The sequence below is a fragment of the Myxine glutinosa genome, chromosome 6 (assembly GCF_964187855.1).
Source record: "Myxine glutinosa chromosome 6, kmMyxGlut1.1, whole genome shotgun sequence".
Lineage (NCBI taxonomy): Eukaryota > Metazoa > Chordata > Myxini > Myxiniformes > Myxinidae > Myxine > Myxine glutinosa.
Window position 1 is genome coordinate 109,449,638 of NC_136266.1, and position 14,289 is coordinate 109,463,926.

General features: G+C 44.1%; 1 protein-coding gene across 1 annotated transcript in view; it reads left to right on the plus strand.

The window, feature by feature from the left end:
• ADGRD1 (adhesion G protein-coupled receptor D1) overlaps positions 1–14,289 on the plus strand; it is a 75,893-nt gene that overhangs the window by 15,559 nt on the left and 46,045 nt on the right. The window contains exons 6-12 of the mRNA XM_078780366.1: positions 1,941–1,993; positions 4,921–5,055; positions 5,183–5,242; positions 7,405–7,522; positions 7,710–7,817; positions 9,088–9,163; positions 11,199–11,337. Of these exons, the coding sequence (XP_078636492.1) occupies positions 1,941–1,993; positions 4,921–5,055; positions 5,183–5,242; positions 7,405–7,522; positions 7,710–7,817; positions 9,088–9,163; positions 11,199–11,337 (689 nt within the window). The remainder of the gene's footprint in view (positions 1–1,940; positions 1,994–4,920; positions 5,056–5,182; positions 5,243–7,404; positions 7,523–7,709; positions 7,818–9,087; positions 9,164–11,198; positions 11,338–14,289) is intronic.

Consider the following 14,289-nt stretch of genomic DNA (forward strand, 5'->3'; position numbering starts at 1 on the left):
TTTGGATTTATGCCAGGAAGAGGAACGACAGACGCGCTTTTCATTGTGAGGCAGTTGCAGGAGAAGTACATGGAGAAGAGGAAGAAGTTGTTTCTTGGGTTTGTTGATCTGGAGAAAGCATTCGATCAGGTTCCACGCAAAGTATTGACATGGGCATTGAGGAAGTTAGGAGTGGAGGAATGGTTGATCAGAGTAGTGATGGCAATGTACAAAAGAGCGCGCACAGCTGTAAGGACGAAGGACGCGAACAGTGGTGAGTTTGAGGTGAAGGTGGGAGTGCATCAGGGGTCGGTACTAAGTCCACTATTATTTGTAGCTGTGATGGAGGTGCTGGCTCAGAACGTAAAGGAGGGTTTACCGTGGGAGTTGTATGCAGATGATCTGGTGTTGATTGCGGAAAGTATGGATGGACTGAAGGAAAAGATGAACAAGTGGAAGGAATGTATGGAGACAAAAGGTCTGAAGGTGAATATCGGAAAGACGAAGGTGATGGCAAGTGGTAAAGCATGTGGTGAGGTGGAAAGAACTGGGAAGTGGCCCTGTGCTGTGTGCAGGAATGGTGTCGGAGTGAACTCCATTCAATGTACAATGTGCACTGAGTGGGTTCATCAAAAATGTAGTGGTCTGAGAGGGTCATTAACCAGTGTGGCAGCTACATTCAAATGTAAGGTGTGCACAGAGGGAGCTGCAGATGGAGGAAAGGTTGAGTTGGATCTTGGAGACGGCGTGAAGCTGGAAGGTGTGAAAACATTTTGCTACCTCGGAGACATGCTGAATGGAGAAGGTGGATCAGACTCGGCAACGGTTGCTAGAGTGAGATGTGCATGGAAGAAGTTTCGGGAAGTGAGTGGCGTGCTGATGATGAGGGGAGTGTCGTTGAAGTTGAAGGGAAAGGTGTATGCTGCATGTGTGAGAAGTGTTATGATTTATGGGAGCGAGACATGGGTAATGAACGTAGAGCAGCAACGAAGGTTGGAATAGGTGGAAATGCGAATGGTTCGGTGGATGTGCGGAGTATCGTTGAGAGAGAGGAAGACAAATGATGAATTGCGAAAGATGATGGGAATAGAGCCTGTGATTGATGCTGTGAAGAGGAACAGGTTGAGATGGTTTGGTCATGTGTTGAGGAAGGATGAAAGTGACTGGTTGAGAAGAGTGATGGAAATGAATGTAGAAGGAAGTAGAGGACGGGGAAGACCGAGAAAGACTTGGCTAAAGATGGTGGAAGAAGAAATGCGGGCAAGGGGGTTAACAAGGAGAGATGCAGAAAATAGGGCAAAATGGAGAAGATTGTCATGGGGACCGCAAGGCTAACCCCCGCTCTAGCAGGGAAAATGGCCTTTAAAATGCCTGTTGTTGTTTGTTTGTTTAAAATAAAAAAGCCTTTAATTTCTGATATTTTACCTTTTCATTTGGGCCTCCCAATTGAAGCCCCACCCATAGGGCGGGTACCATTGCTAGTCATTATAACATGATGTTTAAAAACGTTATGGACGAGTTATGACTAAACTTGGTGGACGAGGTGGTTAGGTGACAAGAACAAGCCGTTCAGGTCCGAATCCAGATCCGGCCTATCAGTGGGATACAAACGTAAACTGTTCAGCCTGGCGGAGGTATGCTCTCTACGAGTGCTGTTCTAGTTTTTAATGCGTTATCTGATGCTAATGGAGGAGCTTGTACAGAAACTACATGAAAAATAACATCATTGCACGTAGACAAACGAAAGTAGGACATGATGTACCCTCTAGTGGTAGGAATGGTAGTCGGACCACTGGGTTGGAAACTTTAGCGGCATTGAAGGTGCGATGCCCATTGGTGCTGCTATCAAAGGTACAAGTCGAATGCACAGTGACAGCTGCAGCGGAATTGCCTTGATCTATACCTTAACCTTTTACTTCTTACTTAACTCCCCTCCCACGCCTTTTACTATCTTCCTGCAGGTCAACTTCAGTCTGAAAGATTTGAACTTCTATCTAAAGGAATGAATCAACAGGTAAGCAGGAGTTTATATTCAAATATTTGAGCCTCAAAATACATGAGGCTTATATAGACATTGTAAACACTTAATGATGAGACTTTTCTTGACTGTTCTTTGTACCAAAAGTAATTGGGCACACATGGGGGAGGACGACGAGGAGGAAGGGGAGGGGTGGGGTGGGAGAGAAGGAGGAAAAGCAGAGAGGGAGTAAATGGAGGCGGAGGTGGTGGGGTGGAGGAGGAAAGTGAGGAGGAGGAGGTAGATGAGGAGGTGGATGAAGAGGTGGAGGAGGAGGGAAGGTGAGTTGGAGAAGGAGGAGGTGTATGAGGAGAAGATGGATGAAGACATGGAGGAGGAGGTGGAGGGGGAGATGGGGGAGGTGGAGGAGGAGTGGGAGGTGGAGGAGGAGTGGGAGGTGGAGGAGGAGAGGTAGAATGAGAATTGTTAACTTTTTGGCTGCCTAGTGTTTTAAAACAGGGTGAAGAACTTGTGTTTTTAAACGCTGCCCACATCTGATGTGAGAATATATTTTCCAGTGGATTCATCTCTGGATAGAGTTGAACCCAATGGAAAAACTATGTATGGTAGAACCCCATTTAGCTTTTCGGGTAATTCCTGTTATATTTATTTTGTTTATTTGTTTACGTTGCTCCAACGTGCATTTAAGGAAGGCCTGGTGTTGGCTTAGTGGTTAGGGTGCCGGCTTGGGATCCTAGAATCCTGAGTTTGAATCCCAGTCGATCGTTGAATTAACGCCAGGGGGGGTTGACTCAGCCTGTCATCCTTCCAAGGTTGGCAAATTGAGTACCAGCTTGCTGGGATGAATGTGCCGGTGTGTGCCCTGGTATAGAATATGTACACCGTATCCCTGCGTGTCGCAAGAGGTGACTAAAGGGTTGGTGGCAGGAAGGGCATCCGGCCATAAAACATTGCCTCAAAAAGGGAACCATGGTGATTGTCATGGGGTCCACAAGGCTAACCCCCGCTTTAGCAGGAGAAATGGCCTTAAAAAGGGAATCAAGGTGCATTTAAGGCATTGCTCTAAGGATGGAGGTACACTACATGACCAAAAGTATGCAGACACCCCTTCTAATTAGCGGATTTGGCTGTTTCAGTAACACACATTGCTGACAGGTATATATTAATCAAGCACACAGCCATGTAACCTCCATAGACAAACATTGGCAGCAGAACGGGCCATACTGAAGACCTCAGTGACTTTCAAGGTGGCACCTTCATAGGATGCCACCTTTCCAACAAGTCGGTTCATCAAATTTCTGCCCTGCTAGAGCTGCCCCGGTCAACTATAAGTGCTGTTATTGTGAAGTGGAAACGTCTTGGAGCAACAACAGCTCAGCCGCAAAGTGGTAGGCCACACAAGCTCACAGAACGGGACCGCCGAGTGCTGAAGTGCATAGCGCGTAAAAAAACATCTGTCCTCGGTTGCAACACCGACTGCCGAGTTCCAAACTGCCTCTTGAAGCAACGTCAGCACAACAACTGTTTGTTGGGAGCTTCATCAAATAGGTTTCCATGGCCGAGCAGCCACACACAAGCCTAAGATCACCAAGCGCAATGCCAAGCATCGGCTGGAGTGGTGTAAAGCTCACCGCCATTGGACTCTGGAGCAGTGGAAATGCATTCTCTGGAGTGATGAATCACGCTTCACCATCTGGCAGTCCGACGGACGAATTTGGGTTTGGCGGATGCCAGGAGAACGCTACCTGCCCGAATGCATAGTGCCAACTGTAAAGTTTGGTGGAGGAGGAGGAATAATGGTCTGGGGCTGTTTTTCATCGTTCGGGCTCGGCCCCTTAGTTCCAGTGAAGGGAAATCTTAACGCTACGGCATACAATGACAGTCTAGACGATTGTGTACTTCCAAATTTGTGGCGACAGTTTGGGAAGGCCCTTTCCTGTTTCATCATGACAATTCCACAAAACAAGGTCCATACAGAAATGGTTTGTCGAGATCAGTGTGGAAGAACTTGACTGGCCTGCACAGAGCCCTGACCTCAATCCCATCAAACGCATTTTGGATGAATTGGAACGCTGACTGCGAGCCAGGCTTAATTGCCCAACATTAGTGCCCGAGCTCACTAATGCTCTTGTGGCTGAATGGAAGCAAATCCCCACAGCAATGTTCCAACATCTAGTGGAAGCCTTCCCAGAAGAGTGGAGGCTGTTATAGCAGCAACGGGGGACCAACTCCATATTAATGCCCATGATTTTGGAATGAGATGTTTGATGTTCAGGTGTCCGCATACTTTTGGTCATGTAGTGTACTTGTACATAAGTAAAAAATAGGGCTAAGACAGTATGCAAATTGGTGTACTTTTGCAATGATGACAAGGATATTAAGAATGACATGAAGGATATGGAGGTGAATGAAATGAGCATCAAAGTTTTCACTGTTGTCTTAAATAACTTGGTTAGTCACCACCATCAATGACTATTACACTGATCTACAAAGTCTCATGGAGGAGAGATGGACATTCTCCTCCATGAGACAATTAGTAGATCATTGTAATGAGAAGCAGCCTTCAGTAAGATCTAATTAACCAGACTCGGTGGGGTAATCGTTCGAACATTCGCTCTGATTCTGGGAGCTTGGAGGTTCAACTCCCGGCCGAGTCCTACCACAGGCTTTAAAAACAGTACAGCTGCTTCCTTGGTTTGACACTCAGCATTTAAAAAGGATAGAGCACAGACAAATAGCCATAGGTTGGCAACCATTGCACAGGCTTAACGAGCCTAAAGGCCTCATGTGCTGAAGCTCTTTGTAAGGGAACTCATAAATCAATTACACCATTTGAAAGTTTAGTATCAGAATATAACTTTGTGTCATGAGCTTTATTTATTCATCATGACTAATATGGACCCAAAGAACCAATGGGATTTGGTATATGATCGGTGTTATAGAATGTTATTTGTGTTGCACAGGAGAAGCAGGATGGCTTGAAGACGGGATCAAGAAATGGAGTCGCATTGACTGGAAGGCCTGGTCATCTGCAATCCTCAAATGCGAGATCCACCAGCCCCCAGTTGGGAACTGATACGGCCAGCAATCTCAGCAAGGTACACAGAAGGACAGGTCTCTTTATAACTCCAAGCAGGCTGAATATCTAACATTTGGCCTTAAATTTGGATTGGACAAAATACAAATCCCATGCAAACGAATTTCCTTTTTCCTGACCCTTCCTAGGCCTTGCTCGACTCTGTAGAGGGCATTCTGACAGCACAGCACCCAGTACAGCAGTCCCAAGTATGAAGAACTTTTTATTTTTTATAAATGGTCTAGGCTCATGGAGGAGTGGTAACACAAATCACAAACCCTCACATGCAGAAAAATACATGAGGCAACTGCGGATTTCAAGAGATTAACAAGCAGCTGCTGAGCTTGCAGGAAGTGATGTAACTTCCTGGGTCACTCTAAGGGTTATCTTCAGGCAGTTGAGCCATCTTTGTACGTCAATGAAACCTTCAAAGAAAGTTAGGAAATGACTTTAGGACACTTGCGACAACTTTGTGATTTCTTTCCGCGGTCAAGTGGGAAATAATGGGAATAATGTCACTCTTTGAAAAGCCTCAAGGAACAAGATGCTATTTTCCATGATAGGTTCGATGGTTTAAATACTGGGAAAGAAGAACAAAATTCTGACTTTAGAGAAAATTATAATCAAAATTGATGATCAAAATGCTAAGATGTACCTGCAAGGCCTTCATGGAGTACTGCTCTCCCCTCTGGGCTGGCACCCCTGCCTCACACCTTGCTCAGCTTGACACCATGGTAACCAAGGCCTTCAAGATAACATCTCACGATGATGATGGATCTCTGGGCCTATCACTTTCACATCACTGACAAGTCGGTGGTCTCTCTGTCTTCCATTGCCTCCTTTCTGGTCTTGCACCCTCCGCCATTTCTGTGCTCCTCCCTCAACTGCCTCCCAGTTTTCCACAGGGTGCACGTGGGCTATTAGTAACCCCCCTCTGGTGAAACTCCCAAAACCCAGACTTGCTACTCACCTCCACTCATTCGTTCTTATTTTTCAACCCTATGGAACCAACTTCCTCAGTCTCTTCATTCTCATTATTCCCTCCAGCGCTTCGAGATAGCAGTTCACCACCATCTGAGGTCATGTCCCATACATAACCATGATGTTTTCTACCCCCATTAACCCTCTCCAAGCCCACCACTTTCTGGGTTTGCAGCCTTTCCTTCCACTTCTATGATTGAGAGTTTGTGGCTGTATCCATCTTGTTCACTCCCTTTGCTCTCATTCTTCGCCACAACTCTTATTTTCTCCAAGTCTCACTTTATTTAGCCTCTCAACCCTGGTGCTAGTGTCCCCCCATCCATTCCTCTCTTTCTACTGTTATTTTCATTGTTATGACCTTCTCCATTCTGTGTTATAGCTCCACCCGAGCGTCGATGCCAAACAAAAACGTGAATGAACTAGAACAGCACTTGGTAGAGCGCATACCTCTGCCAAACCGAACAGTTTACATTTTGTATCCCATTGGTAGGCTGAATCTGGATCCGAACCTGAACCAAAATTGATTCAGCTTGTTCTCGTCACACATGCAACCGGTCCACTAAGTTTCGTCCAAATCCATCAATAAGTTTTTGAGATATCCAGCTACGTATCGTTTTTGGCCCTATCACCCAATGGTGAAGAATCACTTTAAAAATTAAATAATTCTCGTATCCGAATCCATATTCAGATCTTCACCAAAATCGAATCGATTCTTCCTTGTCACACACTCAACCTGTCCAACAAGTTTAGTCCAAATCCGTCCACAACTTTTTGAGATATCCTGCTGTGTATCGTTTTTGGCCCAATCTCCCAATGGTGAAGAATCACTTATAAAATTCTAGTAGCCGGATCAGAATCCGGATCTTCACCAAAATCTAAACATTTCGTGCTTGTTACATACACGATCTCTCTGCCAAATGTTGTACGAATCCGTCCACAACTTTTTGAGATATTTTGTTCACAGACAGACAAACAGACAGGGGTGAAAACAACCTCCATCCACCTTTAGTGGAGGTAAATATCCATCAAAAATCAAATCAAATCATGTTAAAACTAATTTGAAAGCACAAAGATCACAAGCTAAATTGAAACACAATTCAAACAAATATTATACACGTAATTGATATTTACACCGACATAACACAATTAAGCATTTTGATCAAAAAATAAATTGTCGATTTTTTTGTACCTTTGAGTCTTACACTAAGGTAGGTAGGTAGGTAGGTAGGTAGGCCAAGATTTTGAACATTTCTGAGTTGAATATTATATTGAGAAATCAGGACGGTATGACTACCATGAGCGGTAATCCACAAAAGGTGGACCCTGTAGGTGGTTAAGCGAATGGAGAATAAAGCTTGATGGGAAGACATTTTGTTGTGACTCGCAACAGGGTAAACCCACAAGTGGAATCATCGTGATGGTGGAGGAAGCGCTCGGTGGGATGGCTTCTCAACTCTTATCTCCCGCCAACTCCATCGTGCACATCTGGGGAACCACGTCCACAGCCGGTACAATACAACAGTAAAGCATGCAGGTCTTCTAACCTCGTCGAGCTGTCCTATCGTTGAATGTGATAGCAGGGCACTGTTTGCAATGTCACTGGAACTGTCAGCCTTTTGTTTCTCCTTACGGATGTCAAGTTTGCTATTGTTTTGACTGTATATAAATACTTAAAGTTTGTGTTCCCACACACAGAATATGCCTTGGTCAAGGTTCCAGTGGGCCTCTCTCTGCCTGAATACCGCTTCCCTTCACAAGGACAATCCTACATATTCCTACCAGGCTCGGCTTTCCCACAGCACGGTAAGTTTCTGTCACGGAGCCTCCTCATACCATCCTGGTTTCACTTTCCATTGATCACATGCTATATTTGCTTTTTTATGAAGAAAGTCGAGGCTCGTGGAAGACCTACGGAATAGTTTATTAGACCATCCCCAAGCCCACTTTAATCCAAGTTTACAGTTTTTCCTTCATGAGAATTTGCAACACTATCCATCTTGTCCACCCTTTGTGGTATTTTTTTAATTAATGAATTGATTGATTAATTACTTAATTATTACCGATTTATTAATTACTTATTTATTTCCTTTCTCATCTGGGCAATATCTCAGGCACCTTTTGAGCTAGGAAGCTGATATTTGGACACGACAATGACCAAGTGATTTGGCTGTAAAGGGTATTTTTTGATTTATTGATTAACCAATTAATCGATTAATTATTTAATTTTTCAATTGATTATTTAATTTTCAAAAAGTTACAGATTCGGTTGAAACAGTGTTCGCTTAGGTATGTTATAAGCCAATTGGTTAAGAAATTAATTATATTACGATTATTATTTGTTTATTTTAATGTACAATTAGTCAATCAATTTATTTTCTTTCTCATCTGGGTAATATTTCAGGCACATTTTGAGCGAAGAAGATGATATTTGGACATGACGGTGACCAAGTGATTTGGGGATAAAGGTTATTTTTGATTTATTCATTAATCAATTAATCGATTGATTATTCAATTTTTGATCAACTACTTAATTAATTTTCAAAGGGTTACAGATTCGGAGGAAACCGTGGTGGTTTAGGTATGCTATTAGACAATTAATTAATTGATTTACCATTATTATTTATTTATTTTAATTACACAATTAATCAATTAATCAAATGTACCCCACTCCCTCCAAATTCCATCTCCATGTACTGCAAGGCGGCCTAACGCGCCCTGGCAATGTTGCGTGCTGGCGAATGTTATTTATTTATTTGGCATGGGGGTCGTGTACTTTGGATGTATCTGTACTTGTTTCAACTAAATCCCTTCTCAAGTTGCCTCCACTTATTAAAACTACTTATGCAAGGTGGTACTGGTACTCATCACCTGGTGAACTTGTCTCTTGACTCACTTTCAAGGCAAACCATCAAGCTGGCCAAAATTTCACTCAGGATTACTATCTCTTTGTGCTCTGTGTACCTGTCAGACTGGCAACAGGCACAATAAAACAACTATTTTATCAGCTTATTCTCAGTAAGTTTGTATTCACCATCACATGCTTCTATGTACACGTTCCAATGTACCGTTCCAGTTGAACTTACCATCGTTGGATTGCTCTACCACAATCTGCACCACTTTTACCGCTACATCCGTCCTGCTGCTACCAGGTACCACTTCACACATCATGTTTTCGAAACAACTTATTTGGGTACTGTGTTGGCCTGTTAGTGAGGAAACTGAGCTGGGATCACGGAGGTTGTGGGTTCCAATCTAGCTGAAGGATGTAGATTCACCCATTTTAGCATAATTAAGGATTTGGATTCCAATCTTCAGGAAGTCAGGCTAGTCTCAGGAGAACAGCCACATCACTGTTGGATCGTCAACAAAAACCCGTGCAGCTGCCTCATCAACGCTTTTCAGAATATGATAATCTGCCGGCCCCAATTGGCGTGGTCTACACGTGATGCTGCTCCACTTGCTATGGTCGACTCTTATTCCCTTCCCTTGTTACAGAAGGTTGTCCTGAATGAATATTATTGGTCCGACCATTCTCCAACACTTTCCACTCAAAATTTAACAACTCCCACAAGCTACTGCTGAAAAGCCAGATTTTAAGTTCAAAGAAGATCCACATTCAAATATACCCAAAAAATTGCATTCACTGCATCTCTGTTGATGAGTCTAACCATTATGAAAAGGTGGTTCTGGAAAACTCACTAAATTGTGTTCACTTACCTGGTAGAACGACCCTAAAATTGTGGACAACTGAACAAGCTGAGCCAACACACCTCTCTATCTCTCAGTCTATCATTACCTCCACCACCAAAGGTGGACGGAGATGATCTTTTCACCCCTGTCTGCTTGTCTATCTGTTTGTTTGTGTTTGTGAGCAGGATATCTCAAAACGTTGTGGCCGGATTACTCGGATTTTTTTTTTTTTTTTTTTTGTATACTGAATCGAGGCTCGTGAAAGAGCTAACATTTACTTCACAAACAAATCAACCAGACAAACAAAATATATAAAAAGAGGGAGCGGAAAACAAGATGGGGAGAGAAGGGGAAGCACACAAACACAACAATTGAGAGCAGGGAGATGTGTGGAAGGGAGAGGGCTTGGGGGGAGGAGGCGTGGGAAGGGGGGGGGGGGGGGGGGAGAAGTATAAAACACAAGGACACCAAGGACTTCCAGGACAGAAGTTGGTATTTCAAAAAAGTGGAATTGGGGTGAAATTAGCGGGGGTACAAAAGATCAAGGTTTTGGATGTGGGAAGATAAGAGATGGTGGTGAACAGCTGTTTTAAAGACCTGGAGGGTGGAGTGGGATTGAAGAGAGTGAGGGAGTTTGTTCCAGAGGCGGGAGAAAAGAGGAATGAAGGAGTGAAGGTGAGCAGAGAGTCTTGATTTTGGCAGTTTGACCATAAGAGGGTTGCAGGCAGATCTTGTGCGACCTGTAGGAATATTTGCGGGACAGAGCCCAGAGAGAGCTGGGGGGGCAAGGCCAGAGAGGAGTCGGTAGAAGACGGAAAGACCACCAACCTGCCTGCGGTGAGTGAGTGAGAGGCCCTTGGAGTTAGCTTCATCGCGGGAGATTCCAATGATTCTGAATGCTTTGGTTTCAACAGCGTGAAGACGAGCTAGGTAGGAGCACCAGCCCAGAGGGGAGAGCAGTAGTGGATGGGAGGGTGAGTGGATGGGTGGGTGAGTGAGAGGCCCTTGGAGTTAGCTTCATCGCGGGAGATTCCAATGATTCTGAATGCTTTGGTTTCAACAGTGTGAAGACGAGCTAGGCAGGAGCACCAGCCCAGAGGGGAGAGCAGTATTCCATTGAGCTGCGGATGAAAGCCTTGTATGTGGTGAGGAGCTCAGGTGTGCCAAGGAAGGACTTTACTGCTGTTAATCTCTAGGGATATGGCCGAAAACTCATATGCCTGTCCCTTGAATCAATATTTATGTTTTATAAATTATGGTCTTGTTCACCAGTAAATCTGTATTGTGAAAAGGGGATAAAAGGAATGAAGTATAGATGTATATTTTGACCTACCTGCCAAGGTGTCTTAGCTCTGCTGGTTTAGTTGTCCAAAATTTTAGGCTCATTTGACCAGCTGGGGCAACCCAGTTTCGTGAGTGGTCCAGAACCCCCTTTTGCTATTGCGAGTCCAACATGAAATGAAGCAATCTTAGAGCCGCCTCGTTATTTTGCAGACTGACTGGTGCTGATACCACAGGAGAACCTCTGGAAGTGATCAGCCCCATCATCACTCTGCGGGTAGACCCCGCACCTCGACTTGCATCTCATCTTTCGGGCGCCCCACTGGTCTCCGTGGTTTTGCAGCACAGCAAGGTAGAAATAATCCCAATCCCGTGAGCCTTATCCTCCAAAAATGGCTGGTCATGGGAGTTATCGGTCCAAATGGCCATGGTTTTTCAAAGATTTTATCACTCGTTTTACATCTTTTTTTTTTTTTTTTTTTTTGTATACTGAATCGAGGCTCGTGAAAGAGCTAACATTTATTTCACAAACAAATCAACCAGACAAACAAAATATATAAAAAGAGGGAGCAGAAGACAAGATGGGGAGAGAAGGGGAAGCACACAAACACAACATTTGAGAGCAGGGAGATGTGTGGGAGGGAGAGGGCTTGGGGGGAGGAGGCGTGGGAGGGGGGGGCGGGGGGGGGGGAGAGGTATAAAACACAAGGACACCAAGGACTTCCAGGAAGGAAGTTGGTATTTCAAAAAAGTGTAGGATTTGGGGTGAAATTAGCGGGGGTAGAAAAGATCAAGGTTTTGGATGGGGGAAGATAAGAGATGGTGGTGAACAGCTGTTTTAAAGACCTGGAGGGTGGAGTGGGATTGAAGAGAGTGAGGGAGTTTGAGACTTGAGTGAGGGAGTTTGAGTGAGGGAGAGAGTGAGAGTGAGGGAGTATTCGTTGATAATTATCGACTAATTCATCCCTAGAGATTCATCCACTCTCGAGTGGGTCACATTTCCCAATATTCCTAACATCATACATTTTCATCAATAGGTTGCTGTCTTGATATGTAAGCCTCTTCTGAACACTACTTTTCAATAGAGGAGAGAGGATCACTTTGCATTTCTTTCAAATTTTTCCATTTTTACACACATTATATTACACTATGTACTGTACAATACAATCGTGGCAAAAAATATTGGCACCCTTGCACTTTTTCCAAATAATGCACCATTTCTTCCAGAAAATTGTTGAAATTAAAAAGTATTTTGGTATCCACATACTGTATGTATTTCTTTGGTTTGCATTGGAACAAAACAAAAAAAGCTGAAAAATTTACTAAGTCTTAGCTTATTGCACACAGACATTCTAAAATGGACCGGACAATATTATTGGCACCTTTTAGAAGTTGTTAGAAATAATTAGATTTCAAGCAGGTGATTCTTCTTCACTTTGGAATTGAACTCAACTGTTGTGAGTTGCAGGTGCTGCAATATAAAAATCACTCATTCAATCAGTTTGAATCGAGAAAAGGAGTCATTCTGCTGTTTTGTGTCACTGTGTGTACCGCAATGAGCATGGAGAAAAGAAAGAGAACCAGAGAATTGTCTGAGGAGGTCAGACACAAGATTGTAGCCAAGCACGGACAATCTCAAGGCTACAAGTCCATCTCCAGAGACCTTGATGTTCCTGTGTCCACCGTACGCAATATTATCAGGACGTTTAAGGCCCATGGCACTGTTGCCAACATCCCTGGACATGGACGCAAGAGAAAACTTAATTGAAGATTGCAGCGAAGGATTGTTCGAATGGTGGAGAAAGCACCTCGATCAACTGCCAAACAGATTCAAGCTGACCTCCAGACACAAGGTACGATAGTTTCAACTATCCGTCCGTCACACCATCCGTCGCCAACTCGATGAAAGGGGGTTCTATGGAGGACCCCACTGCTGAGAGAGGGAGACATAAGGAAGCCTGACTGGACTTTGCCAGAACACACCTGAACAAGCCAAAATCCTTCTGGGAGAATGTCCTGTGGACAGATGAGACCAGATTAGAGCTTTTTGGCAACGCACATCATCTCTATGTTTACAGAAAACAAAATTTAGCCTTTAAAGAAAAGAACACCTTCCCTACAGTAAAAAATGGTGGAGGTTCAGTGATGTTTTGAGGTTGCAGTGCTGGCCCTGGCACTGGGTGCCTTGAATGTGTGCATGGCATCATGAAATCAGGAGATTACCAAGACATTTTGGAGCGCAATGTTCAACCCAGTGTCAAAAAGCTGGGTCTCCGTTGAAGGTCATGGGTCTTGCAGCAGGACAATGACCCCCAAACACACTTCAAAAAGCACCCTGGAATGGTTCAAGACAAAACGCTGGACTGTTCTGAAGTCCCCAGCAATGAGTCCAAATCTAAATCCCATTGAACACTTGTGGGGAGATCTGAAAACGGCAGTTGGGAGAAGGCACCCTTCAAATCTGGGAGAACTGGAGCAGTTTGCACAAGAAGAGTGGGCCAAACTGCCAGTAGAGAGATGCAGGAAGCTCATTCATGGCTATACTGTATATAGTCTCCGGTGTCAATAATTTTGTCAATGCAATTTATTTTTATTTTCTGATTTAAAAGGATATATTAAGTTCTGAATAAAAAACAAAAGTTCTTTAATATTAACAGTGAAATAAAGAATTGTGGAGACCAAATATTTTTGTCAATTTCAACTTATTTTTAGAGAAAATTTAGAGAAAAAGCCCGCTTGGAGTTTGCAAAAAAGCACCTAAAGGACTCTCAGACTGTGAGAAACAAGATTCTGTGGGCTTTCATGTGTCTTTCACTGAGGATAGGCTTCCGTCTGGCCACTCTGCCATAAAGCCCAGATCGGTGGAGTGTTGCAGTGATGGTTGTCCTTCTGGAAGTTTCTCCCATCTCCACACAGGATCTCTGGAGCTCAGACAGAGTGACCATCGGGTTTTTGGTCACCTCTCTTACCAAGGCCCTTCTCCCCCGATTGCTCAGTTTGGCCGGGCGGCCAGCTCCAGGTAGAGACCTGGTTGTTCCAAACTTCTTCCATTTAAGAATTGTGGAGGCCACTGTGCTCTTGGGAACCTTCAATGCTGCAGAGATTTTTTTTGTCGTCTTCCCCAGATCTGGGCCTCGACACAATCCTGTCTCTGAGCTCTGCAGGCAGTTCCTTCGACCTCATGGCTTGAATTTTGCTCTGATATGCATTGTCAGCTGTGAGACCTTATATAGACAGGTGTGTGCCTTTCCAAATCATGTCCACAATCAATTGAATTTACCACAGGTGGACTCCAATCAAGGTG